At 37.8% G+C, this 26,487-nt stretch overlaps 2 protein-coding genes across 4 annotated transcripts; one reads left to right on the forward strand and one right to left on the reverse strand.

Annotated features, from left to right (window-relative positions):
* The first annotated feature begins 763 nt into the window (after window positions 1-763).
* On the forward strand, window positions 764-2,095 carry LOC140988319 (uncharacterized). Its single transcript, XM_073457348.1, has one exon. The coding sequence runs from the start codon at window positions 764-766 to the stop codon at window positions 2,093-2,095; it is 1,332 nt and encodes a 443-aa protein (XP_073313449.1).
* A 5,956-nt stretch (window positions 2,096-8,051) lies between these two features.
* On the reverse strand, window positions 8,052-13,452 carry LOC140988567 (E3 ubiquitin-protein ligase ORTHRUS 2-like). Of its 3 annotated transcripts, XM_073457578.1 has the most exons (7): window positions 13,384-13,452; window positions 10,307-10,831; window positions 9,681-9,806; window positions 8,722-8,783; window positions 8,549-8,651; window positions 8,438-8,477; window positions 8,087-8,211 (listed from the first exon to the last, which is right to left on the reverse strand). In XM_073457578.1, exons 2-6 carry the CDS (start codon window positions 10,732-10,734, stop codon window positions 8,462-8,464), a joined length of 735 nt encoding a protein of 244 aa, XP_073313679.1. In that variant the 5' UTR covers window positions 10,735-10,831; window positions 13,384-13,452; the 3' UTR covers window positions 8,087-8,211; window positions 8,438-8,461. The 3 variants fall into 3 exon arrangements, with proteins under 3 accessions (XP_073313677.1, XP_073313679.1, XP_073313678.1); XM_073457576.1 differs by lacking the exon at window positions 8,438-8,477 and having other exon boundaries at window positions 8,052-8,211; XM_073457577.1 differs by lacking the exon at window positions 8,087-8,211 and having other exon boundaries at window positions 8,437-8,477.
* Window positions 13,453-26,487: the final 13,035 nt, after the last annotated feature.

Here is a 26,487-nt window from a genome sequence, read left to right on the forward strand (position 1 = left end):
GCCACAGAGAAAGAGGTAATACGAACCCAACTTAACAACGCTATCTACCAGGTAGAGTTGGTAAGAGGAGATAACATGGATTTGAGGGATGGCATAGAGCACGGCTTGTATCGAGAGAAAAAGCTGCATGAAGACATCGACCGATACCGAAAGGAATTAGAAGAAGAAAAACAGCAAAATGCCAGGAACAAGAAAATAGTGGAGAATTTAAGTGAGGTTATAAGCAGCATTTCAAAGGTGAACCATTATCTGGCTCAACAGGGTGAGGTACTGAAGAACAAGATCAAGCAGAATAAGAGGGATTACGAACTGCGCCACCAGCTTACCATTGATATGTTGGACGAGGCAGAGGCAGACGTTCAAGGATGGAAGACACAAGTGGCCCATCTTAATGCAGAGAATGCCCAGCTCACTCATATGGTAGAGCTACTTCATGAAGGAGAGCCGGATGAGAAGCCGGAAGAGGAAGAGCCTATAGAGATTGAGGAGCCTATAGCAGCAATTGGGGATGGAGAGATAGAGGATTAGACTAGGATGTCTTAGTGATTTTGTCCTAGGAGTTTATTATTATTTTTTCCATTGTTGCTATTTCATTCAGTATGACTTTTATTTCTTTTAGATTGGTCATGTTCATTTGAGTTCTTTTGAGAAATCAATAAAAATTTGTTTTATTTGATTAATTGATTTCAATTTATTTCAGCACAATCTATTGTATGAACTTTACTCGTACAAATTCTTAGAACTTGCGATGCGATTGTAGGAAATGGCCGGCAGACCCCCGAGACAGAATCGCAACCCGCGTTATGCTAACACCGACCGTGAGGTCAGACAAGAGAACGACCAAGGGAATGGACCCCCGCCTGCAGTCAACTTAAGCCAAGCTGATCTTATGGCCATAGCCACCATTGTAGCGACAACACTGCAAGGGTTGGGAAATCAGAACGTCAATCAGCCACCACCACCTCCACCACCAAACGGAATCAAGTTCCGCTATGAATCACTCCGCAAGAATAGATGTCCAACCTTCAGTGGAGCTGCTGACCCTGAAGTTAGCCAGGGCTGGCTAAAAAGTGTAGAGACGCAGGTGCGACTATTGGAAGTTCCCGAAGCACTGAGAGTGGACGTGACTGTGCCGTTCCTAGAAGATAAAGCAGGAAAATGGTGGGAAGCAATCTCGCCAGCCATGACAGCTACAGGACCAATGACTTGGCAGCGATTTCGAGAAGCATTTCTAAAACAGTATTATCCAGCCGAGGTCAGACTGCAGAAACTGAGTGAGTTTGAAAACTTCACTCAAACTCCGGACATGTCAGTTGTGGAATACACCTCCCAGTTTAATGCCCTTGGATCTTATGCTCTGGCAATCATGGCGGACGAAGTTTTGAAGTTACACCGTTTTAAAAAGGGGTTGAACTGCAGGATCCAATCAGCCCTAGCAGTCTACCAACCCGCGAATTTTTCAGATCTAATGGGTGCAGCTATCCGAGCCGAAACTGACATCCAACGCAGGGAAAAGGAATTTAAGAACAAAAGGCCCATGACTAGTCAGTCCTCACGCAGTAATCAGACTTTCAAGAAGCCTAACCAGTCCGGTGGACCATCAAAAGGACCTTCGCCTACCTCAAGCTACCAGGATATTAAGCCTTGCCCAACTTGCCACCTACGACACCTGGGAGAATGCCGAAGAAACAGTGGTGTATGCTTCAGATGTGGGAAAGCGGGACACCGAATTGCTGAATGTGCTACTGCTGCCAACCAAGCAGCCGGACCCAATAAGGGAACTGAGCCAAATTTAGGAACTAACCCCAACAAGCCAAAGGAAAGCAAGCCTAACGCTAGGGTATTTGCTATGACTCAAGAAGAGGCCGACGACGCCACTGAAGTCGTGTTAGGTACCATTCTTATTCAAAAAGTGCCTGCTTATGCGTTATTTGATTGTGGTGCCACACATTCATTTGTATCTAAGAGACTCGCTAAGAAACTAGGACTTAAGCCTGAATTATTAGCCGAACCTTTTCGAATAGCCACACCTACAAATAAGGCCATCAAAACTCACGAGATTCACAGAGATTGTATGATCAGTATCGGTAATTAGAAATTCAGCACAGACCTAATACAAATAGTCATGGCCGACTTTGACATCATTCTAGGAATGGATTGGTTAGCAAAAAACAATGCAATAGTGGACTGTAAAGGGAAAAGAGTTAAACTCTGAACCCCGAATCAGGAAGAGATCGTGTATCATGGTAAATCCAAGGAACGAAAATCACTCCTTTCCGCTTCCCAAGCATGGAAGGCAATGAAATCCGGATAAGATATCTACCTAGCAATGGTTAGAGAAGTGCAAGGAGAAGCCGAACTAAAGATAGAAGACATCCCAATAGTGTGTGAGTTCCCGGATGTTTTTCCAGAAGAACTCTCAGGGATAGTCCCAGACCGCGAAGTTGAGTTAGAAATTAATCTGGTTCCTGGTGCAGCTCCAATTTCTAAAGCACCTTACAGGATGACGCCAGCTGAAATCAAGGAGTTAAAGGAACAACTCCAAGAATTGCTGGACAAAAAGCAAGTCCGACCCAGTGTGTCCCCATGGGGAGCTCCAGTACTTTTTGTAAAGAAGAAAGATGGGAGTATGAGGTTGTGCATCGACTATAGAGAACTAAACAAGATCACGGTCAAGAACAAGTACCCCCTCTCGAGAATTGACGACCTATTTGATCAGTTTAAAGGAGCCGCAGTCTTTTCTAAACTGGATCCGAGGACGGGATACCACCAACTGAAGGTCAGGGCGGAAGATATCCCCAAAACAGCTTTTCGGACAAGATATGGACATTATGAGTTCACAGTGATGCCTTTCGGGCTGACTTACGCGCCTGCAGCCTTCATGGACCTAATGAACAGAGTTTTCAAACCATTCCTGGATCAGTTCATAGTGGTATTTATTGACGACATCCTCGTCTATTCTTCCAACGAGCGAGATCACGAAGAGCATCTGTGCATTGAACTTCAGACTTTGAGAGAAAAGGAGCTCTATGATAAGTTTAAAAAATGTGAGTTCTGGCTAAAGAGTGTATCCTTTTTAGGACACGTAATCTCTGAAGCGGGAGTATCAGTGGATCCCAGGAAAGTCGAGGCAATTACAGAGTGGCCAAAACCTAAGAACGCCACAGACATCAGGAGCTTTCTTGGACTTGCAGGTTATTACAGGAAGTTCGTCGAAGGTTTTTCTTCGATCGCGATACCACTGACGAAACACACTCAGAAGAATTCCAAGTTCGTCTGGGACGAAGGTTGCGAGAAAAGTTTTCAGACATTAAAAGAAAAGCTCGCATCCACGCCAGTACTAATCTTACCCACGGAAGATAAAGAATTCACCATCTACAGTGACGCATCTAAGGAAGGTCTGGGATGCGTGCTCATGCAAGAGGGAAGAGTGATCGCCTACGCATCGAGGCAGTTGAAACAGCACGAGCAAAACTACCCTACGCATGATCTGGAGCTAGCAGCAGTTGTTTTTGCCTTAAAAATCTGGAGACACTATCTCTATGGCGCCAAGTGCGAAATTTTCACAGATCACCAGAGCCTCAAATACCTGTTCACCCAAAAGGAACTTAACATGAGGCAAAGACGGTGGATCGAACTACTGAAGGATTATGACTTGACTATAAGTTACCATCCAGGTAAAGCGAACAAAGTGGCCGATGCTCTGAGTCGGAAAAGTGGAAACAAGACCACTCTGGCTTCACTCTCCGCTCGGCCATGTCTGCAAGAGACCGTCAAGCTAAACCAAGACCGAGACCCTGAGCTAAAGAAACTTAAGGGACAAGTGGAAAGTGAGAAGTCGCAAGATCTACAAATCGATGACAAAGGAGTCTTATGGATTAAAGGATGGCTGTGTGTACCAGACAGCGATAACCTTCGCCAAAAAATACTGGCAGAAGCACACAAGTCCAAATTTTCAGTCCATCCAGGGAGTACAAAAATGTACAGAGATCTTAAGAGCAATTTTTGGTGGAATGGAATGAAAAGAGACGTGGCAGAATTTGTAGCTAAATGCCAAGTGTGTCAACAGGTCAAAGCAGAGCACCAACGACCTGGAGGATTATTGCAACCCCTGGAAATACCTGAATGGAAATGGGAACATATCTCCATGGACTTTGTTTTAGGGTTACCAAAGTCAAGGCAAGGGCATGACGGAATATGGGTAATCATAGATAGACTTACAAAATCCGCACACTTCCTACCCGTCCGTATGAACTACAATTTGGACAAGTTAGCCACACTGTATATGGATAATATTGTATGACTTCATGGAGTACCAGTGAGCATCCTGTCTGACAGAGACCCAAGATTCGTCTCACGATTTTGGAAGAGCTTCCAAGGAGCCATGGGAACGAAAGTGACACTTAGTACGGCCTATCATCCATAAACCGATGGCCAAACCGAGAGGACAATTCAAACCTTGCAAGATATGCTGCGAGCCTGCGCTCTAGAATTCAGAAGCAATTGGAACAATCATCTACCATTGATCGAGTTTGCTTATAATAATAGCTATCACAGCAGTATTGGGATGGCTCCATACGAAGCTCTGTATGGGAGGAAATGCCGATCACCCTTATATTGGGATGAAGTGGGAGAAAAAGCAATAGTAGGACCCGAGCTCGTACAGATAACAATAGACAAGGTTACAGTAGTCCGAGATAAACTCAAGGCAGCTCAAGATCGACAAAAGAGTTGGGCAGACCTGAAAAGAAGGCCAGTAGAATTCAACATTGGCGAGAAGGCTTACGTAAAGGTCTCGCCTATGAAAGGAGTGGTCCGATTCAGTAAAGCTGGGAAGCTGAACCCTCGTTATGTGGGACCCTTTGAGATCTTGGAAAAAGTGGGCACGCTAGCATACAGACTGGCACTGCCGCCAAATATGTCTAGAATTCATAATGTTTTCCACGTGTCCCAACTACGGAAATACATCTCAGATCCCAGTCACGTGTTGGAAGTAGAACCACTCATGATCGAAAGTAACTTGGGGGAAGAGCTGAAGTACGAATAAGTTCCCATCAGAATCGTGGACACCAAAGACCAAGCACTAAGGCGACGAATCATTCCTTACGTCAAGGTGCAATGGTCTAACCACACTGAAAGAGAAGACACGTGGGAGTTAGAAGAAAGGATGAGGGACCGATACCCGTACCTCTTCATAGACCAAGCCAACCCAAGTCTCGAGGACGAAACTTCCCATAAGGAGGGAGGGATGTAAAATCCAAGAATTCTAAGCTTTACCATTTAAGTTTTATCACGATAGTATATCTTGGATACCAAGATTTATCTCATTTTAGGATGTGAGATTTGTAAGATTTTACCAAGATTGAGTGAATAATAATAATATTGCGTATATTATTTGAAATTCCGCAGATAAATGTCTAAGATTTGAGTTAATATGGAGATACCGAGATAAAAATCAGACAAAGGATAATAAAATCCCTAGAATTCGAAATCAATCAGTGTATATATATGCAAAACTCGAAAATTAGGGGATGGAAGGTTTAAGATTTCTAACAATATCACGATTATATCATGATTCTGGATTAAGATTTGATTCAGAGATCAAATGCAACTATAACTCTTGATCACGATAGCAGCCAACCCCTATAAATAGGAGGGCCCTGTATTCGAAAATCACACCTCATAACACACACAAAATTTCGAAAATTTGTGCCCTAGACTCCTTAGGATTTTCGAGCACGGCGAAGCGCTACCGTCGTCCTGCCGCCGAAGAGGAATTTTCGAAAATTCCTGTACAAGCAAGCCTAGCTATTAACGTTTTTCTTTCAAGAATTCAAGGTAAGTGGGCAAATTTTAAATTTTTAAATTTTTGGGTTATGTATTTTTCTTTTTAAAGAAAAAATGCGGTCGAACACCATCTACGTTTTTTAAAAATCTTGTTACGTTTTTGTGATGACACTGTGAAGATTCCCTGAAAATGGGTGGAATTCCAACATATGGCCCTTAACAGTGGGATAGAACTGTTTTATGGCCTCGCCCCCTTAGAGGATTAAAACTTAGGGACTGACGTCAGTAAACCATGAAAGGTGAAAAATTACAGTGTTACAATTATATGAATACGATGTTACGATTATGAAAAGCATGCTGTAAATATATGTTATTTTCGAAAATATGAAGAAAAAAAAATTTATGTGGTGTTCGATATTTCTCCCATTTACTGAGTATTCCTAAAATACTCACCCCTTACAACCTTTCCCAGATAAGTCCGAAGAACAGGTAGAAGAAGAAGAATCAGAACAGTTTTGGGGATGGTGATTAGTTTATTTTCGAATTTGGTAGACATGATTATTTTTTTGAATTTTAGCAATTTAAATTTGATGTTAGACTTTTCCGCAAATTTATTTTATTTCAATTGTAAAGACAATTGTTTTTTTGAGAAATTATGAATAATAAACTGGCTTTCGGTTTATACTGTGCTACGAGGCTGGTTGTTTCAATTGTGTGATTGTTAAACAACGCCGGTGTCAAATCCCGAGTTTCGGGGCGTGACAAGTATTCCTTTGGCTAGTCATTTTAAACTAATCAAAGCACAATCCCCATTGACTGAGCAGGAGCAGACTTGTATGAACAAAGTTCCTTATGCTTCTATTGTCGGAAGCCTCATGTATGCAATGGTATGCACTAGACCAGACATAGCCCATGCAATCGGAGTTGTGAGCAGATTTATGAGCAATCCAGGAAAACAATACCAAGAAGAAGTTAAATGGATTCTGAGGTACTTGAAATGTACTACTAGTTTATCTTTATGCTTTAGAAGGTCAAATTTGGCCTTACAAGGTTTTGTCGATGCCGACATGGAAGGTGGCCTAGATGGCAGAAAAGGCACGATTGGGTATGTGTTCCCATAAGGTGGTACGACAGTAAGCTGGGTATCTAAGTTGCAAAAGATAGTTGCGCTTTCGACTACTGAAGCTGAGTACGTTGCAGTTACAGAGGCTAGCAAGGAGATGATATGGTTAAGATTCTTTCTAGAAGAATTGGGTCTGAAACTTGAAGGTAACACATTACACTGTGACAGTCAGAGTGCTGTTCATTTAGCAAAAAATCCTGTTTATCATGCTAGGACAAAACATATACAGGTTCGATACCATTTCATCATAGCAGTTTTGGAATATAGAATCTTGATGCTTGAAAATATTTCTGGAAGTAAAAATTCAACTGATATGCTCACGGAGATAGTAACCATTGAAAACTGAAGTTTTGTTCAACTTCAGTCGGACTGCAAGTATAAGAAAGCAGATATGAGCTGCTGCATTAGTGATGTGAAAACATGATTGAAATCAAGTCTTCAAGTGAGAGAAATGTTAGGTGAAGTGGGCCAATTGGTTTGAAAACTTTATCAAAGTGTGACACAATTTTCAATTGTTGCTGCGTGAAGCGTGAATTTTTCCGCAGAAGCATGGATGCATTTAATTGTTTATGAGAACTTGAATCTATAAATAGAACTAGAACTTGAATCTATAAATAGAACTTGAATGTATAAATAGATGCGTCCTTCACCCAATTTAAATCATCACAAAACAAAGCAATTTCAAAAATTCTTAAATAAGAGAAAGCCAAGTGTTGTTAGGTTCACTTGTAAAAGTCAGATAAAATATTTTATCGGTTATACTCGGATGTGTGATTGTGAGATATTAAGTGTTTTGTATAGACTTATAATTTTTTTTCTTATAATAAAGATTTGCATTAGCTCCGTGAACGTAGCCTATATTTGATGAACAACATTGATTATTTTATTCCGCAATTTTAGTACTATATTATCATCACAATTGTCATCGTTTCGTCTTAATCCACAACACAAACCACCACCATTGAAAAATCAAACTTTCAGAAGATGGACGCTTGGGCAAGGCTGCACTGTTTCAAACTAGAGAATGCAGAAACAATTATTATAAGAAGACGATAATAGCCAGAGAAGGGTAAAATATCATCCTTAAGGATTTAAAATGCTAAAAACAAGTAATAAGTAATTGATGCAGGTATAGATCAGTGAAGGATTTTATACCTTTTTAAAAGTTTATCTTTCATCATAGTGTTATGTGCTTTCCTTGTAACCTTTCTGGCATTCTCTCGGTCCTCCAGATTAACATTCACTACTTTTTCTTCGCTGAGAGGTGGTGGCTTCTTCCATTTCCAACAACTTTTTTCTTCCTAGAATCAAAATAATAAGTGATAAATAAAGATAGAGAATTGAATGAGAGATATAGAAAGGAGACCGTAAAATTACTTTAGGTCCAAAAATGAAAGTAATCTGAAAAACTGACTGAATGACTTGTTCAATGCTTTATACACATAAATTTCAGATTCATTTGTATCAGCAGCCATTCAGTGTCAATTTTATTCATACAAACCCAAGAAACAAATAGGAGAGAGATACTTGTCATTTGTCAAGATGCTTTGCTCAGATGGTAGATGTACTGCTGGATAGGAAATTTGTGAAGATCAGCATTGCATAGAAGAAGCAAAGCAAGATAGTAGTTCCACTCACATCATAATCCCACGAGGGACTTTCCACACTTTCAAAAACATCAATTGCGTGTTTAAGCTCGGAAATGTTTGGCAACTGTCTTGGTCGATCCCCATGCTCATCACTAAACATGACGATGAAAACATTTAAGCAAATCCTCTTAAATAAAACCATAATCATAACCAAGTTCAAACCTTGTTCATGGCACTGGCTCATTGTCACATCTGACAAATAAGTATCTGCAAACCTTGTGTCCCTAATGCAGAAGGAAAGTAAAGAACTAACAACCATAGCAAAAGAAATCTTGATAAAGTGAAGCTACTTTAGCACAAAGATATGCCTGTTTTCCAACTTTTCTCCAACATTCCTCGAGCCCGTAGATTCCATCATAGCGGTACCCCTTCTCTGGGGCATAGGGAGAACGCTTATCCTTCTCAGATCTGTTTGATGAAAATGAAGGAAACCAACTGCCCTTCGAGATCACAAAATAATCTTATTAATTGATTTCTTGCAGCACTACCAGTGAGTTGGCTGTTAGGTTGTGGTTCGATTGGGATATTTTAGGATGTTGAGGTGGTACAAGTTAGTGATACCCCAGGTTCACAATGGAAGCTCGACGCTTACGAACAGGCATCATTGTGTTATCAGAGCTCATATTTTAAACTGATATGAGTATTGAAGAAACAAGTGAAAAAAGCTTTTATGTTTCCAACTGTAGATCAGCAATGAATTCTACATATACGTTCAAAAATTAAATTCTTATAGTCATGTGTACCCTGAATGTTTGAATTGAAAGATGTGGTATTTCCAAGCTTGACATGGAATACTTTAGATGAGTGTGTTTAGAATGATGATTCCTAATAAAATTTAATGTGAATGTTCCAAACTGTTTTTCCAATGTTTTAGAGAAGCACAAGAACAAATCATTCCAAAAAAATAACTCACATATATCGTCCTTTTATAGTTATATATAGATCTTAGAGATCAACAACATAGCTGTTGAGGATAATATATATCGATCAGGTCAATATTTTGAACAATCGGGAAAGAGATCGGAACTTATGCTATTGCCTAGAGATTTAGTAACAGGATGAACAAGCTCAACTAACAACGGAGTGTGAAAAAAAGGTAGTAAATAGTAATTCTGTATCACCTTATTGTCCGAACTGGATAACCTTTGTCGCAGCTAACTCGTAGAGCCTGGTTCCCTTCTTTAAATTCCTGATCAAATGATTGTTCCTTATTGGTACGTTTATTTCCACTGAGATCTTGACCATCACTGCACAGTCATAAGATAATAACGACAACAATTAGTACTTGTATCATACAAAGAACATTACATGCATTGGGATCACCGATATTATCAGCAAACAACAGAAATTACTAAAAGGGTAGCAACGGAAAATAAGCAAGGAAAGATTGGATTTGAAATAATTACAAGGATCTTTTGTGAAAATCATAAATTAAGACAACCAAGTAGGCTGGAAACAAAAAGATCATAGAAAATAAAGAGAAGATTAATAATAATTTGAAAAATTATGGAATAACAAGTATAGTACTTTGGTAAGCAGATTTCTTGTTTGCTTCAACAAAAGAAAAATAATTCAGTCACATTCCATATCTCAAGAGTACAATACTACAAGCTATGTTGCTACGGCATGGATATCAACATTAAGTTTCTATTTAATATCCTTGACATTTTAGGTGAATGTAACTGGCAAATAAAGATCCAAGAAAAAAAAATTAAAAAAATCATCACACAATTGGAAGAAGACAAACCTGCCAGTGTAGATAAACCATTCGCCACAGTCTTCATCATCCTCATAACCACCGGAAATTACTACCAAGTGTGCACCATAATGTGCCCTTCCCCCGATGCCAGCAACAGGAGGGTAATACACACCCCACTGCCTGCAGTCCATACGCAAATCCCAAGTCTCTCGAACCAAAACCCCCTGGTTCCTCTCTGGATCATTTTCTGCTGGGATAGGTCCAAAGTGGTCTTTAGGGATCGTGACAAAAATCCTTCCACTCGAAGCATTGGCCATCCCAGCTCTTTTTGCCCTTTCAGTAGTAAATGCCCTGTCAGGACGGTCTTGGTTATGGAGAAAACGATAAACAATTTGAGGCCCTCCAGAGGTTATAGATCTCGCCAGTTTAACCATACGGATGGCAGCTATTAGTGTGGTGCGAGGCTGAATGGCCATTTTGCAAGGAATGCTGCTACGACACTTTACACATGTGATTTCCTCTCTTAGTCCAGGTTTCAAAGCATTTGAAGCAAAAATTGTGTCCACATAGCGTCTGAAAATTTGAAATAAGAAATTATGAGTGCAAGCATGTATGCTGGATCTTCGTTTTTTTCTGCAGGCATGGTCCTTCATGGGGATTTAACGTTAGACAATAAAAGATTGATTTTAAATGAATTCAACAACTTCACAATACATACACATGAGAAATGATTTATTTTAGTTGCACGCTTGCATTAAGTGCTAAAATTCAAAATACAATTAACTTTTAGGTATGAAAATGGTAGTCATTTTGGAAAGCACTTCACTGTAATTGATAAATTGTTTGTAAGTGAGTGCATGGAAACACGCAGGTGCATGCAGATGTTTGTTGATAGAGAGAATGGTTTTGAAATATGTAGTATGCTAAAGAAGGGTTCATCTTCTTTCGAACAAAGTCAACAAAGCATAGTTGTCAAAAGCGCACTGCATGCACTTAAGCACACTCCAAAGCGCACGCCGCACGGCTTCCATGAAGCATGAGCTTCTGCGTACTCACTCTTCGCATCGATGCACACTTGAGCGAACAAGAGTTGAGGGAGTCCTAACATGATGTCGCCTCCGTCCCAAATCGTGTCGCCTCTGCCCTTTGCCCTTGCATTAATTTACTATTTGATATTTGGAAGAGCAAAGAAGAAGAAGGTTTCAATATTTGATATTTTATGGATCACATTTTTAAATAAAAAATTGATTTTATTTACTTCTTTGAGAATATTTCATTAATCGCCTTACTTCCATAAAATGTACATTTTACACTTAAAGCCCCAAGACACTTGAGCTCTTTAATGCGCTTAGCGCTTTTAATTACTTTGCAGCCAAATGACTATCGTAATTCACTCATTCATATTAATCAGGACAAGTTATTGAATGAACAGCATGATACAAACTCTCTGTATATAAAATAAATATAATCAAAGCTTTCTATCAAATGTGCTATTGAGTATTGACATACCCATCAGACACCTAGCATACACAAAGGCATGTAATCTTAAAACACAATAAAGCATAACACTTAACTTCCTACAATTTAGTACCGAGTACGGTACCAGACCCTTGATGGTGATTTAATTATGGCGGGAAAAAACTCGGGAGAGCAGGAAATTACTTCAGAGCCTCAACTCATCTACTCGAGACTGATTAAGGAAAATTAATTACATGTTTGGTTACTGAGAATCTACCATATAAAAATCCTTGTTTAATTTGAAGAATGGATAAATAGATGGACAATAAACTATGATTAGCTATGCATGAAATAGGTGGCCTTATAAATCTAACGCCACAAATATCCAAAACAATAATAATTGGTCTTAGAGTGAAGATCCATCATCATGTTAATGGTTTACGTTACCACTTGCTCTATTTTTACTTTTCTCCATAATAGCAACACTTCTCATTTGATTGTATCAGTTATTTGTATTTGGAGTTGAACCATAAGTAAATACATGATATCTAATTCCATCTGTGTTAGAGAACAGATTATTGTGATAAATATTTTCTGCTGCTTGGCCCCTTTATGCAAACCTTCGAAACATGGAACTAACATGGATGTAACGGTCGCCCATCACCACGATGATGATAACGTCCGTGGTATGGAACTTCTAATCCTTCAGGAAGATAAGTTATCATGTCAATGATGTACACTACAACTTCCTCTAATTTTTATATATTGGCAGTACCTTATAAATCAATTATATCAGTTATTAGTAGTAGGAGTAGGATCAAAACTAAATACATACAAATTGTCCAGTATTCCAGTTCTATTTTTGTTAAGCCACGGCACCTCCTCTACCATAGTGTAAGCTTGGAGCAACTCAGAAAAGCGAGGCATGTAGTCGCTTTCAACGTCAACAACACCACGAAAAAAGTAAACTATGATTGCCCACTGATCTGATCATAGGTGAAATCCCTTCGCTTTCGCGCCTTTGCTTGGGCTTAGTTACGGCCATTCTCGTTTGAACAAAAGTCTCCTTTGGTAATTCGGTGTCAACTTCGTTAAAGCCGCTGAATCCTATATTTATTTTATATTTATTTAATAATTAAAGTTTTGCACTCAGGAGAACCGAAATTGAGTTATCCCAAGCGTAGAAGTGCGATTTTTATTTCTTTAGTTATTTGTTTTGGCTCCTGCTTTCACTAAGCAAACAATGATTTATCTTTCTTTCTTATGTGAGCGAGTTGTATTTCTTAAAGTCTTTTACTAACCTAACTCCCATTCCTTCTCTCTTTGGAAGTCTTCGAAGCCTGTCTCTCTTTTTAATGTAGTCGAAAAGTCTTCCCTTAAGTCGGAAAGTAGAGCGAGTCATGTCACTTGGTTAGACATTTTTCACAAATACTTTACCTTCCATTATTTTTATAAGATAAAAATAAAAAACAAATCACTGAACAAATAAAAGCAGGAGATCAAATGCCGCCGCATATGAATAGGTATATGATTGTTTATAAGATGAATATATATATATGATTGTTTGTAAGATGAATATGCAGATAATGAAGTACGAATAAACGTTCAAATTATAATTATAAGAGGGAAAAAAGTCAGAAAACAATCTTAATGAAAGATGGTTATACCGTGACAGGCCTTTTCGGAAGCTGCATATACAAAAGAAACATTTAAATTGTCACCCACGACTCCCAATATGATCACAATTATTATATTTTTCCTAGAAATAAAATATTAAAAAACTATCTTAGTTTATAAAAATAAAAAAAATAATAACTATATTTATAAAGAAATTGTCTAATTGGAGCAACAAGGGCTAAATTAATTAATCCCAAAGTTTCCATTACTTTGTCCATAACAAATCTCACAACATTCATTTTTGGAAATATTAAAGAAATTTATTTTAACTGTTGTAATCCCATTAATAATATAAAAAATAGATTAACATAATATAAATATAATCATAATTTTAACTTATTTATCATATTTAAATGTTTTCAACTCGTGCTTGACATTCCTTTTAACTCAATGTTGGGTTTAGAAACTCTAAAACTCTCGATTTTGATTATAACAAAATTTTTTATTATATTTCTAACATATTACTCATGTGTAAAATTGCAAACTCAATATAGAAGCTGAAATTCGAATTTAGCCAAACTGAAAATCTGGCGAGCTGCATTGTTTTGATGATATCTCACAGCTTAGTTATGCAAATGACCCTATACCAAAATGACTAAATAGAAAAATCGATTTGGGACAAGTCATAAGTCAAGTCAGTTGGGCCAAATAAGATGTTATCTAGGCAAAATGATGACAGTAAAGCTCATCATATTCTGATAGAGTATCGGTTGTTGTAAACGACTTTTTGTGAAGAAAAACGAAATTCTCCATTTTGTGTCATGACAACTACTATGACAAGATTCAAACATCACTTTATCATTCTGTTTTGAGAGTTTTTCTATTACTGACTGATTGATGATTCATTCATCGGGAGAAGAGGCGTGTTCGGGTGAGAACGATCCGCATGTTATCGAAGGGAGTTCGAGTTGGCGGATATTGAAGATAAGTGACGCTCACCAAGTGAAGTCTAAAGAATGTGTTCACCATAGATGAGTCATTAGAAAAGAGAGATTCTTTTATAATAAGTCCTTTTATGATTGAACTGCTTATATTTAGTGGAATTGCTTGATAACTAAGCATGACCCCTGTTGATGTAAGTCGGTTGGATCGAACCACGTTAAATTGCATGTTTCTTATTTTTGCTTTCACTTTTACATTTCTTAATTGAGCTATTCATGAAAACTAAACAAAATAAGATAAAATCGGATAAACAGTCTTATTTTCCAGGCCATGTTTTCCTAACTTGGGTACTGTTCTTTGGCAATTGTTTTATTATGAATGATGATTTGCAGGTCTTCTAGCAAGCCTCCATCAACTGACTGGCTAATTTGTGGCTTTTTAATGTTAGGATTTTTTGGTATCTTTCTTGACACCATTGCTTCATTTTACGTGTAGTTCGACTACGCTTTAGTTATATGTGTGCGGTGAAAATGAATCGGAAGAGATTTTTTTTTTCTTTTGAATGGATGTATACTGGAAAAAAGATTGCGTCTTTGGTTCGTAAAGGAAGATGCTGATTTATTGGGAGGATAGTGTTGCCGTTGATTGACAAGCATGGCAAGTATGCCCTGCCCAGATGCCAAATCCAAAATTTACATAATTGACAAGCATTGCAAGTATGCCTTGCCCAGATGCCAAATCCAAAATTTATATGTAAAATTTCAGAACAATAAATTTCATCTCCCAAAATACATCAGTTATTCACTCGTTGGCTCATTGCTCCTTCTACTAACACCCATGTTTCCTACTAGTTTACTTCTGTGTTTATTTGAATGAGAGGAAGGATCATGGTTTCAACTATTCTTCTGTTTATTATCACTTTGCAGATGCTCGGCTCAGCTGACTGGATATACTGGAATTAATTAACTAATGCTGCATTGCATCAGCCGTGCTTAATCTGATTCTAGGATTTACCTTCATACTTGCCCTCATTTTCGGGTTGTTAGAAATTTCTTAACAAAATCATTTTTCTACACATTTATGTGTCGGTACAAGTGGGAAAGGGGGGACCAAATCAAAGAAAGCAGCTGAAATAAAAAAGTGAGGTTTGGCCGCAGGAAAATTTGAAGAGAAATTTTATACGCGTTTTTTAACGCGTATTCACACGGTCAGGAGGCTCTATAAATAGAGCTCCCCCCTTCATTTTGAAATCATCCTTTCTTCAAGTTTTCTCTCATCTCATAATATTCTATAATATTTGTGAGGTGTTTGTTCTCCTGTATTAAGAGAGTGTGTGTTCTCTTTGGAAACACAGTGAGTGAGTTGTACACCACAAAATATTATAGTGGAAATTCTTTTCATCTTGCCCGTGGTTTTTACCCTAATAATTTTTAGGGGTTTTCCACGTAAATCTCGGTGTCCAGTTTATTCTTTATTTTCGGGTTTTATTATCTCAAATTACCGCAAGTGGGACCAACAAGCGGTATCAGAGCCTTGGTTTAAAATTTCTTAAAATTCTGAGTATGCTCTGTGGTTGCAGCCTAGACTGATCTTCCACATCAGAAAAGATTTTTTGAGATTTTTTATTTAAGGCGGGATTATTTTGTCCAGTCTACTAAAATTTTTGTAGACATAATGGCGGGAAGGTACGAGATAGCAAAGTTCAACGGAAGCAATTTTATGCTGTGGAAAATAAAGATACAAGCAGTTTTAAGAAAGGAGAATTGCTTGGCGGCTATTGGAGATAGACCGGTGGAGATTACGGATGATGGAAAGTGGAATGAGATGAATGATAATGCCGTTGCCAATTTACACTTGGCTATTGCAGACGAAGTATTGTCAAGTATATCTGAGATAAAAACAGCAAAAGTTATCTGGGATACTTTGACAAAGATGTACGATGTCACGTCACTACACAACATGATTTTCCTAAAGAGAAGGCTTTATACTCTTCGGATGGCGGAATCCTCATCGATGACCGACCATATCAACACACTAAATACTCTATTTGCCCAACTCACTTCCATGGGGCATAAAATAGGGGAAAATGAACGTGCGGAACTTCTACTTCAAAGTCTACCAGATTCATATGATCAACTTATCATCAATATTACCAACTATATTCTTATGGGCTTTCTAAGATTCGACGATGTCTTAACTGCGGTTCTCGGAGAAGAAAGCCGGCGCAAGAATAAAGAAGATAGGTTGGTAACATCGAAGCAGGCGGAGGCTTTACCGATGATAAGAGGGAGATTTATGGACCGTGACTCCAGTGGGAGCCAAAGACGAGGTAGATCAAAGTCGAGAAGTAAGAAGAAAAATATTTACTGCTTTAAATGTGGCGGTAAAGGGCACTTCAAGAAAGAGTGTACGAGTATTGACAAAAGTTCTCAAGGAAATGTGGCCAGTACTTCAGGCAGTGGTGAAATATTATTCAGCGAAGCAGCAACTGTTGCAGAAGGCAGACACAAATTTTGTGACACATGGATTATGGATTCAGGAGCGACGTGGCACATGACGTCTCGGAGAGAATGGTTTGATCATTATGAACCAGTCTCAGGAGGATCTGTATTCATGGGAAATGATCATGCCTTGGAAATCGCTGGGGTCGGTACTATCAAAATTAAAATGTTTGATGGCACCATTCGCACCATACAGGAGGTACGACATGTGAAAGGACTGACGAAAAATCTTTTGTCCTTGGGGCAATTGGATGACATCGGGTGCAAAACTCGTATCGAGAACGGGATCATGAAAATTGTGAAAGGCGCGCTTGTGGTTATGAAGGCGGAAAAGGTTGCTGCAAATCTGTATGTATTTTTGGGAGAAACACACAAAGAGGCAGAACTAGTTGTTGCATCAATTGGTTCAGGAGAAGAATTAACAGTGTTATGGCATAGAAAGCTCGGGCATATGTCAGAACGGGGGTTGAAAATTCTCTCAGAACGGAAGCTGCTGCCGGGACTTACAAAAGTGTCACTACCCTTTTGTGAGCATTGTGTTACCAGTAAACAACACAGATTAAAGTTTGGCACTTCTACTGCCAGGAGCAAAAGCATATTGGAGCTGATTCATTCGGATGTTTGGCAAGCACCGGTTGTATCCCTAGGAGGAGCGAGATACTTTGTCTCGTTCATTGATGATTTCTCTAGGAGATGTTGGGTGTATCCAATCAAGAAGAAATCAGATGCTTTCCAGATCTTCAAAGATTTCAAAGCGCGGGTTGAACTTGATTCAGAAAAGAAAATCAAGTGTCTGAGGACTGACAATGGAGGAGAATATACCAGTGACGAATTTGATGCATATTGTCAACATGAGGGCATCAAAAGACAGTTTACGACGGCTTACACACCTCAACAGAATGGAGTGGCGGAGCGGATGAACAGAACCTTGTTGGACAGAACAAGAGCTATGTTGAGGACTGCAGGTCTAGAAAAGTCATTTTGGGCAGAAGCAGTCAAAACCGCTTGTTATATTATCAATCGTTCTCCTTCAGTGGCGATTGATCTGAAGACTCCGATGGAGATGTGGACCGGGAAGCCGACAGATTATTCTCATTTGCATACATTTGGAAGTCCTGTGTACGTTCTGTACAATGAGCAAGAAAGATCGAAGTTGGATTCAAAATCCAGAAAATGTATCTTCTTAGGATATGCTGATGGAGTAAAGGGGTTTCGCTTGTGGGATCCTACTGTTCACAAGCTTGTCATCAGCAGGGATGTTATCTTCGAGGAAGATAAAGTAAAGGGAGACAAAGGCACACCGAATTCAGAAACTACTATTTTTCAGGTGGAAAATAAGACAGACGAAGGTCAAGTTTCTTGTGAAGCAGTACCAGAGCACGAAGAACAAGAACATGTTGAGTCTGAAGTTTCCAATGTGAGGCAGTCAACTCGAGACAGAAGACCACCAGGTTGGCTTTCAGATTATGTCACTGAAAGCAATATTGCATATTGTCTATTATCAGAGGATGGTGAGCCATCGAGTTTCCACGAGGCTACTCAAAGCTCGGATGTATCTTTGTGGATGATAGCAATGCAAGAAGAGTTGGAGGCATTAGACAGAAATAAAACTTGGGATCTTGTTACACTACCACGAGGAAGGAAAGCCATTGGAAACAGATGGGTCTATAAGATCAAGCGTGATGGCAATAACCAAGTGGAGCGGTATCGTGCTAGATTGGTGGTAAAAGGGTATGCTCAGAAAGAAGGCATTGACTTCAATGAGATATTTTCTCCTGTGGTTCGGCTTACAACAGTCAGAGTGGTGCTGGCATTGTGTGCGGTGTTTGACCTACATCTAGAACAGCTAGATGTGAAAACGGCGTTTCTTCATGGAGATCTTGAAGAAGAAATCTATATGCTCCAGCCAGAAGGTTTTGCGGAAAAAGGCAAAGAGAACTTGGTTTGCAGGTTGAACAAATCTCTGTACGGTCTCAAACAGGCGCCGAGATGTTGGTACAAGAGATTTGATTCCTATATCATGAGCCTCGGATACAACAGACTGAGTGCAGACCCTTGTACGTATTTCAAGAGGTCTGGTGATAATTATATCATTTTGCTGTTGTATGTGGACGACATGTAGGTAGCAGGCTCCAACAAAGATCAGGTCCAAGGATTGAAGGCACAGTTGGCTAGGGAATGTAATATGAAGGACTTGGGACCAGCAAACAAGATTCTAGGGATGCAAGTTAACCGAGACAGAAGTAACAGAAAGATTTGGCTTTCTCAGAAAAATTATTTGAAGAAAGTCTTGCAATGCTTCAACATGCAAGATAGTAAGCCAATTTCGACCCCTCTTCCTGTTAACTTCAAGTTATCCTCCGAGATGTGTCCTAGCAGTGAAGCAGAGAGGATGGAGATGTCTCGAGTACCATATGCTTCAGCAATGGGAAGTTTGATGTTCGCTATGATCTGTACAAGACCAGACATTGCTCAAGCAGTGGGAGCAGTTAGTCGGTATATGGCGAATCCTGGACGAGAGCATTGGAACACTGTCAAGAGGATCCTTAGATACATTAAGGGTACCTCGAATGCTGCATTATGTTATGGAGGATCGGATTTTACACTCAGGGGTTATGTCGATTCAGATTATGCAGGTGATCCTGATAAGAGAAAATCTACTACTGGTTATGTGTTTACACTTGCAGGGGGAGCAGTAAGCTGGGTTTCAAAACTGTAGACAGTTGTGGCATTATCTACAACAGAGGCAGAATACATGTCAGCTACTCAAGGTTGCAAGGAGGCAATATGGACTAAAAGGTTATTGGAGGAGATCGGGCACAAACAAGAGAATGTTCCTTTGCTTTGTGACAGTCAGAGTGCCTTGCACATCGCAAGGAATCCAGCCTTTCATTCCAGGACGAACACATTGGAGTTCAATTTCACTTTGTGCGGGAAGTAGTAGAAGAAAGAAGTGTGAATATGCAGAAGATTCGTACAAAGGATAACATAGCTGATTTTCTGACCAAGCCAGTGAACACTGATAAGTTTGAGTGGTGTAAATCCTCAAGTGGTCTAGCAGAAACGTAAGCAGCAGGGAATGGCAAGATTGAAAGGATGTGTGGAGATGCGTTTGATTCTCAATCAAATCTCCAAGTGGGAGAAATGTCGGTACAAGTGGGAAAGGGGGGACCAAATCAAAGAAAGCAGCTGAAATAAAAACGTGAGGTTTGCCCGCAGGAAAATTTGAAGAGAAATTTTATACGCGTTTTTTAACGCGTATTCACACGGTCAGGAGGCTCTATAAATAGAGCTCACCCCTTCATTTTGAAATCATCCCTTCTTCGAGTTTTCTCTCATCTTATAATATTCTATAATATTTGTGAGGTGTTTGTTCTCCTGTATTAAGAGAGTGTGTGTTCTCTTTGAAAACAGTGAGTGAGTTGTACACCACAAAATATTATAGTGGAAATTCTTTTCATCTTGCCCGTGGTTTTTACCCTAATAATTTTTAGGGGTTTTCCACGTAAATCTCGGTGTCCAGTTTATTCTTTATTTTCGGGTTTTATTATCTCAAATTACCGCAAGTGGGACCAACATTATGAACATGATAAATAATATGTGAAAGAAGATCGAGTGTTACGTCCGGCCATTGAATAATTTGTAAATTCTCTGTTTTTCCTTCTATTGAAGCCTTTTAAGCACTCCAACACTCTCTGTAGATGGTGTATTTTGTTCTTATGATGTGTGTGCTTAGGGACCTCAATCACTGCTATTCATAGGAATTTCTCATACTATCAATGAGTTTATCGGGAGCTCGAGATTCAAAAGGAGAGGTGCACGTGTGCCTCGATTTTCTAAAATTGAGGTGATGCATGTACCGTTTTTCAAAATTATAGGCTATGACCGTCGTCATTTCCTACACTTCTTATCTTCTTTTGTTATGGGCCATTTTTTTTTAACATTCTCCCACTTGGTCATACATATCTCATTTACCATAGGAGAAAACAAAACATATGAATCTGGCGATATGTCATCTAAAAGCGAGTATTATCTTCCATGTATTACAATGTATCATGTATCTCAAATCTATATAACTTAATGAATAAACCTTATGTTTATTCGAGGTCCAACTTTATTGATATTTTTTAAATCAATGAATGTGTGCACAACAAATATGAGAAGATATCACATCATAGTTTCATTAATTTGTTCTTACAACAAAATTACATAAAAGAACCAAGTTTCATTCTTTCTGTATGATCCTTGAATTTTAATAGTGGCATGCCTTAAGTCAAAGGATATGCAATCATCAATTCAGTGCTAATATGCTCAATAATTAATTTCTTATCTTTAACACGTTCTCGTATGGCTAAATACTTAATGTCGATGTGCTTGCTTCGACTACCGTTTTTGTTATTTTTAGCCATAAAAATAGAAGCTGAATTGTCACAATATATTCTTAATGGTCTAGCAGTACAACAAAAATGATTTTCCTCAGCACGTCATCAACAGCGTGCATTAAAAGCACGCTGCGAATATTATTTTTAACGGCGTGCACCCATATGTGCGCTGTTAATATTGTTGCACTTGACAGAAATAACGGCGTGCATTAAAAGCACGCCGCGGATAGTAATATCCGCAGCGTGCAGTTATATGTGAGCTGTTAATAACTTATGCAATTTTCACAGCGCACAATAAAGGCACGCTGTTAATAATACTATTAACGGCGTGCATGTTTATGTGCGCTGTTAATATTAAATCATTTTTTTTTAAAAAAATCGTGTCTAAACATTAACGACGTACCTTAATCGCATGCTGACAATATTATTATTAAAGCGTGCATATATAAGAAAGCTGCGAAAAATGGGCGCGCCAGCGACGGTTGTATTCAAACCGTCGCAGATTTAAAACTTAGCAACAGTTAAAAATAACCGTCGCCAATTTTAGTGACAGTTTAGCATTAATCGTCGCTATATTTAGCGACAGTTTTATTTTAACCGTCGTTAATTTTTAAATCGATGACAATTTAATAAACAACCGTCGCTATTAGCAACGGTTTTAATACAAACGTCGCTAATAATCTATAAATATCCGCATTTCCTTCCCATTTTCTTCAAACCACATCACAACACTTAGAATTTTTCTCACGATTTTAGGATTTTAGTTTCGATTTAGAGTACTTTTTTTGTTTCAATTTCTACTTAATTTGTAAATGTTATTAAAAATCATGAGTATTGTTATGAGATTGTAAGTTTTTTTAAAAAATTTATTAAATTATAAAAGTAATTTTTTTAATTTTAACGAAAAGATTAGCGACGGATTATGAAATACCGTCGCTAAACTTAGCGACGGTTTTGAAACCATCGCCAATAAATTTAGCGACGATTTAAAAATCGTCGCTCTGTTTAAAAATCGTCGCTAATATTAGATGTTGCACTGATTATTAACGGCGTACATTGCACGATGCGGATAATTGTATTAATGGCGTGTTTATGCACGCCGCGGATAATAAGATTAACAGCGTGCACATGTACGCCGCAGATAATCTTGAACTTTCAACAGTTTACAACTTTGCAGCGTGCAATGTGCGCCGCGGAAAGCGAATTTACGCGCTGCGAAAAGCCATTTTTGTTGTAGTGTAGATATAGAATCCATAATTCGAAGCCTTGAAATGAAACTCTTCAACCATACATCATGTGAGGTTGCCTCAAAACAATATACGAAGTTAGCTTCCATGGTGGAAGTAGCAATCAATGTCTACTTTGCACTTCTCCAAGATACAGCTCCACTAGCTAGCATGAAAATATATCTTGAAGTGGATTTTCATAAATTAATGCAGCTAGCGTAGTCTGAATCAGAGTAGCCAATTACTTCCAAATTCTCAGTTCGTATGAACATAATCATATAATCTTTGGTCCTTTGAAGGTACCTCATCACTTTATTTGCACCTTTCCAATGGTCTAAACTTGGAATACTCTGATATCTTCCCAACATCCCAACAACAAATACAATGTCAGGTCTAGTACAAACCTGAGGATATATCAAGCATCCGACAACAGAAGCATAATGAATGTTTTTCATTTTTTGCCACTGTAAATCATTCTCTGTGCATTGACTTAAATTGAACTTATCTCCTTTCACAATGAGAGCTATACTTGGTGAACAATCTTTCATCAGATATCTCTATAAAACTTTGTTGATATAGGTTTCTTGAGAGAGACCTAGAATACCTCTAATTCTGTCTTTATGTATCTTAATTCCAATGATATAAGATGCATCGCCCATATCCTTCATTTCAAAGTTTTAGAGGGAAATTGTTTCGCCTCATATAACAAATTATTGTCATTGGTTTACAAGTAATATATCATCCATATATACAATAAGGAAACAAATCTTACTCTCACTGACCTTCTGGTATATACATTGATCTATGATGTTCTCTACGAATCCGAATGAAGAGATAACATCAAGAATTTTAATATCATTGACGAGAGCTTGTTTCAATCCATATATAGATTTCTTAAGCTTACATACCCAAGTGTTGACCATTATTAGAAAAGAATCCTTCAGGTTGTTTCATGTAAACCTCTTCCTCTAATTCTTCGTTGAAAAATGCCGTTTTCACATTTATTTGTTGTAAATCTAAGTCAAAATGTGTTACTAATGATAGAATGATACGGAGAGAATCTTTCTTAGATACAGGAGAAAAAGTCTCCTTATAGTCGATTCCTTCCTGCTGAGTGAATCATTTAGCTATGAGTCTTGCTTTATATCTTTCAATGTTGCATAATGAGTATTTCTTTATTTTGAAAGCACATTTACATCCAATGGCTTTTACATCATCATACAACTAAACAAGATCCCAGATTCCATTAAATGCCATAGAATTCATCTCTTTATTCATAACATTAAACAATAATTTTTACTAATTACAACTCATGGCTTGTAAAAACATTTCAGGATCATTTACGGCTCCAATGTTAAAATCCGATTTTTGTAAATACACAACATAATCATTAGATATAGCTGATCTTCTTATTATAATAGATCTCCTTAGGTTGTTTGGTTGATCAACAATTTTTTGTTGTTCTTCATTAACAACTTGATATACCGGATTTTTATCAGCGATTTGTGGAACTTCACTAACAGTTATTTGTGGAACTTCATTAACTGGTTGCCTAACACCCGTTCAGTCTTTAGACAACCAATCTATCTTTTGAATAAGAAGGTTGTGAATTAATATGATCTTTTTCAAAAACTATGTCATTTGAATTATCACTCTCACTAATCAAGTCATTCTTAAGAAATTTTGCATTTCTTGATTTCACAATTCTAGTGTTGTGAGATGGACAACAGAATCTGTACTATTTGGATTTTTCTACATACCTGATGAAATATTCACTTATAGTTCTCGGGTCTAGTTTCTTTTCATGTGAGTTGTAAACTCTTATTTCTGAAGGACAACACAAATGCGTATATGTTGCAAACTCGGTTTCCAACTTTTAAATAATTCAAATGACATATTTGGGACAACCTTAGTTGGAACTCAATTTAATATATACACATCTGTCTTAAGAGCTTCATTCCACAAGGATTTAGGAAGTTTAGAGCTACTAAACATGCTCCTTACTATGTACAATAATGTTCGGTTTCTCCTCTCAGCTACGCCATTTTGGTCCGGAGAACCAAGCATTATATATTGGGCAACAATCTCATGCTCTTGTAGAAACTTCGTAAACAGACCAGGTGCCTGTCCATTCTCAATGTATCTACCGTAATATTTTCCACCTGTATCGGTTCTCACGATCTTAATCTGTTTTCCACATTGTTTCCACTTTATCTTTAAAAACCTTAAAGGCTTCAACTGCTTCGTTTTTGTTATGAAGCATGTAGATATACATGTATCGTGAGTAATCATCAATGAAAGAGATGAATTATTTCGGACTTTGCATGTCTATATCTGGACAACAAATATCTGAATGTATGAATTCTAATATTTTTGTACTCCTCTTGGCACCCTTTTTAGACTTATTGGTATGTTTTCCCTTTATGCAGTCCGCACAAGTATCAAAATAGTAAAATCTAAAATACTAAGTACTTCATCATTCACAATCTTTTAATCCTCTCTCTAAAGAAATAGAGAAAAGACCATTAATCATTATATCATTTTCAACAATATATGATTTATAAAATAAATTTATTGATTTATCCAAAAACTAAAAGAAAAAACCAAGGCGTACAAGATTTGAAACTAAATTAAATTCCTAGAAAAACTAGGAACATAAAATGTCTTTTTCAATTTTAAAATAAAACCACTATCCAATATAAGGCAGCAAATCCTAATAGCCTCCACATGCGAAGACATCTTGTTTTCTGGATAGATATATTCTCGTTTCCTTGAGGTTTATTTAGGCTTTGCATACCCTGCAAGGTATTTTTAACATGGATTGTAGAACCAGAATCAATCCACCATATGTTAAAAATCATATCGATCATATTAAATTCAGAACAGACAGATGAAATAGGAATACCTTTATTTTCAAGCCAATACTTAAATTTATTTTAATCCTTCTTCATATGTCCCATTTTTTACATAAGAAATACTTAGAAACAGAATCATACCTCTCACACCGGTGAGCCTTAATGAAGAGAATTCCATAATTAGAGTGTTGGCAAGTGCCTTATCTGAAGACTGAAAATGTTCATCAACAACCTTCAGTAATTCTTTGACATTATTATTAAAACGTCTTTCTTATTCGTTTTCTTAAATCGTACTAGAAAATTTTTTTTTTCAAACTTCACTTAGCATTCGGCCGAACCATAAAATATTTTTGACATCCTTTTAAAATATTAAATCCAACTAGTATTTGAAAATCAAAGAAATAGTCAAATTGTCTAGCACTTTACCAACCTATAAAGCAATAAATTTGAAAAGTATCATCCTCTCAAAACCCCTCAAAAGCATAAATAAAAAGTTTTAAAATCTTTTAACGTAAATCATAAGCTTAAAATCCTGAGTGCGGAAAAGTAGAAGCGTTGGTCCTCGGGTTATGTGCACCTCCAGTCCAGTCAAATCAGGCATCCAAGCCTCCCTCCATGTTATTATCATACCCACCTGCATCAATCACACCTAGTGAGTCTAAAGACTCAACACGTCATATTCTTGCTACCAAATAATACGTATAAAACCACATGTAACCGTGAAAAATATTTATACGTAAAAATAACGTTTCCATGTCATGAATGAACTTTAAAACACAAACATTTTTTTTTCGTAAACATTTTCGTGATGCATACGCTTTTTAAACATATTTTCATATCATATTCAACATATTCATATACATATTATCATCAACATATACGTATTCCTTTTTCCTTTCGTTGAATTCAGATCGTTAATTGTGACTTTCGCGTTCATCTACGTCTACGTCTACGTGTTGGGCGATGGATCCATCTACATGTAACCACAGTACTGGGTGGCGGAGACACCAGCAACACTCTCACCAGTCAACTGGGCCTTGGCCTTACGTATTAACATATTATCGTATACATATACATATCCGTATCCAAGGAAACACGATCGTCGGGCTCCCACTGGTACCATAACCCTCACGAAATTTCCAACATATCATCGTATTAATCACAATTACTTCACTTCCTTCAACGTTTCATATTATCATCACTTTATAAAAATCATGCATTTAATATCCTTTTCTTTAAAAAAAAACA

This window comes from Primulina huaijiensis, chromosome 11, assembly GCF_012295235.1.
Source record: "Primulina huaijiensis isolate GDHJ02 chromosome 11, ASM1229523v2, whole genome shotgun sequence".
Lineage (NCBI taxonomy): Eukaryota > Viridiplantae > Streptophyta > Magnoliopsida > Lamiales > Gesneriaceae > Primulina > Primulina huaijiensis.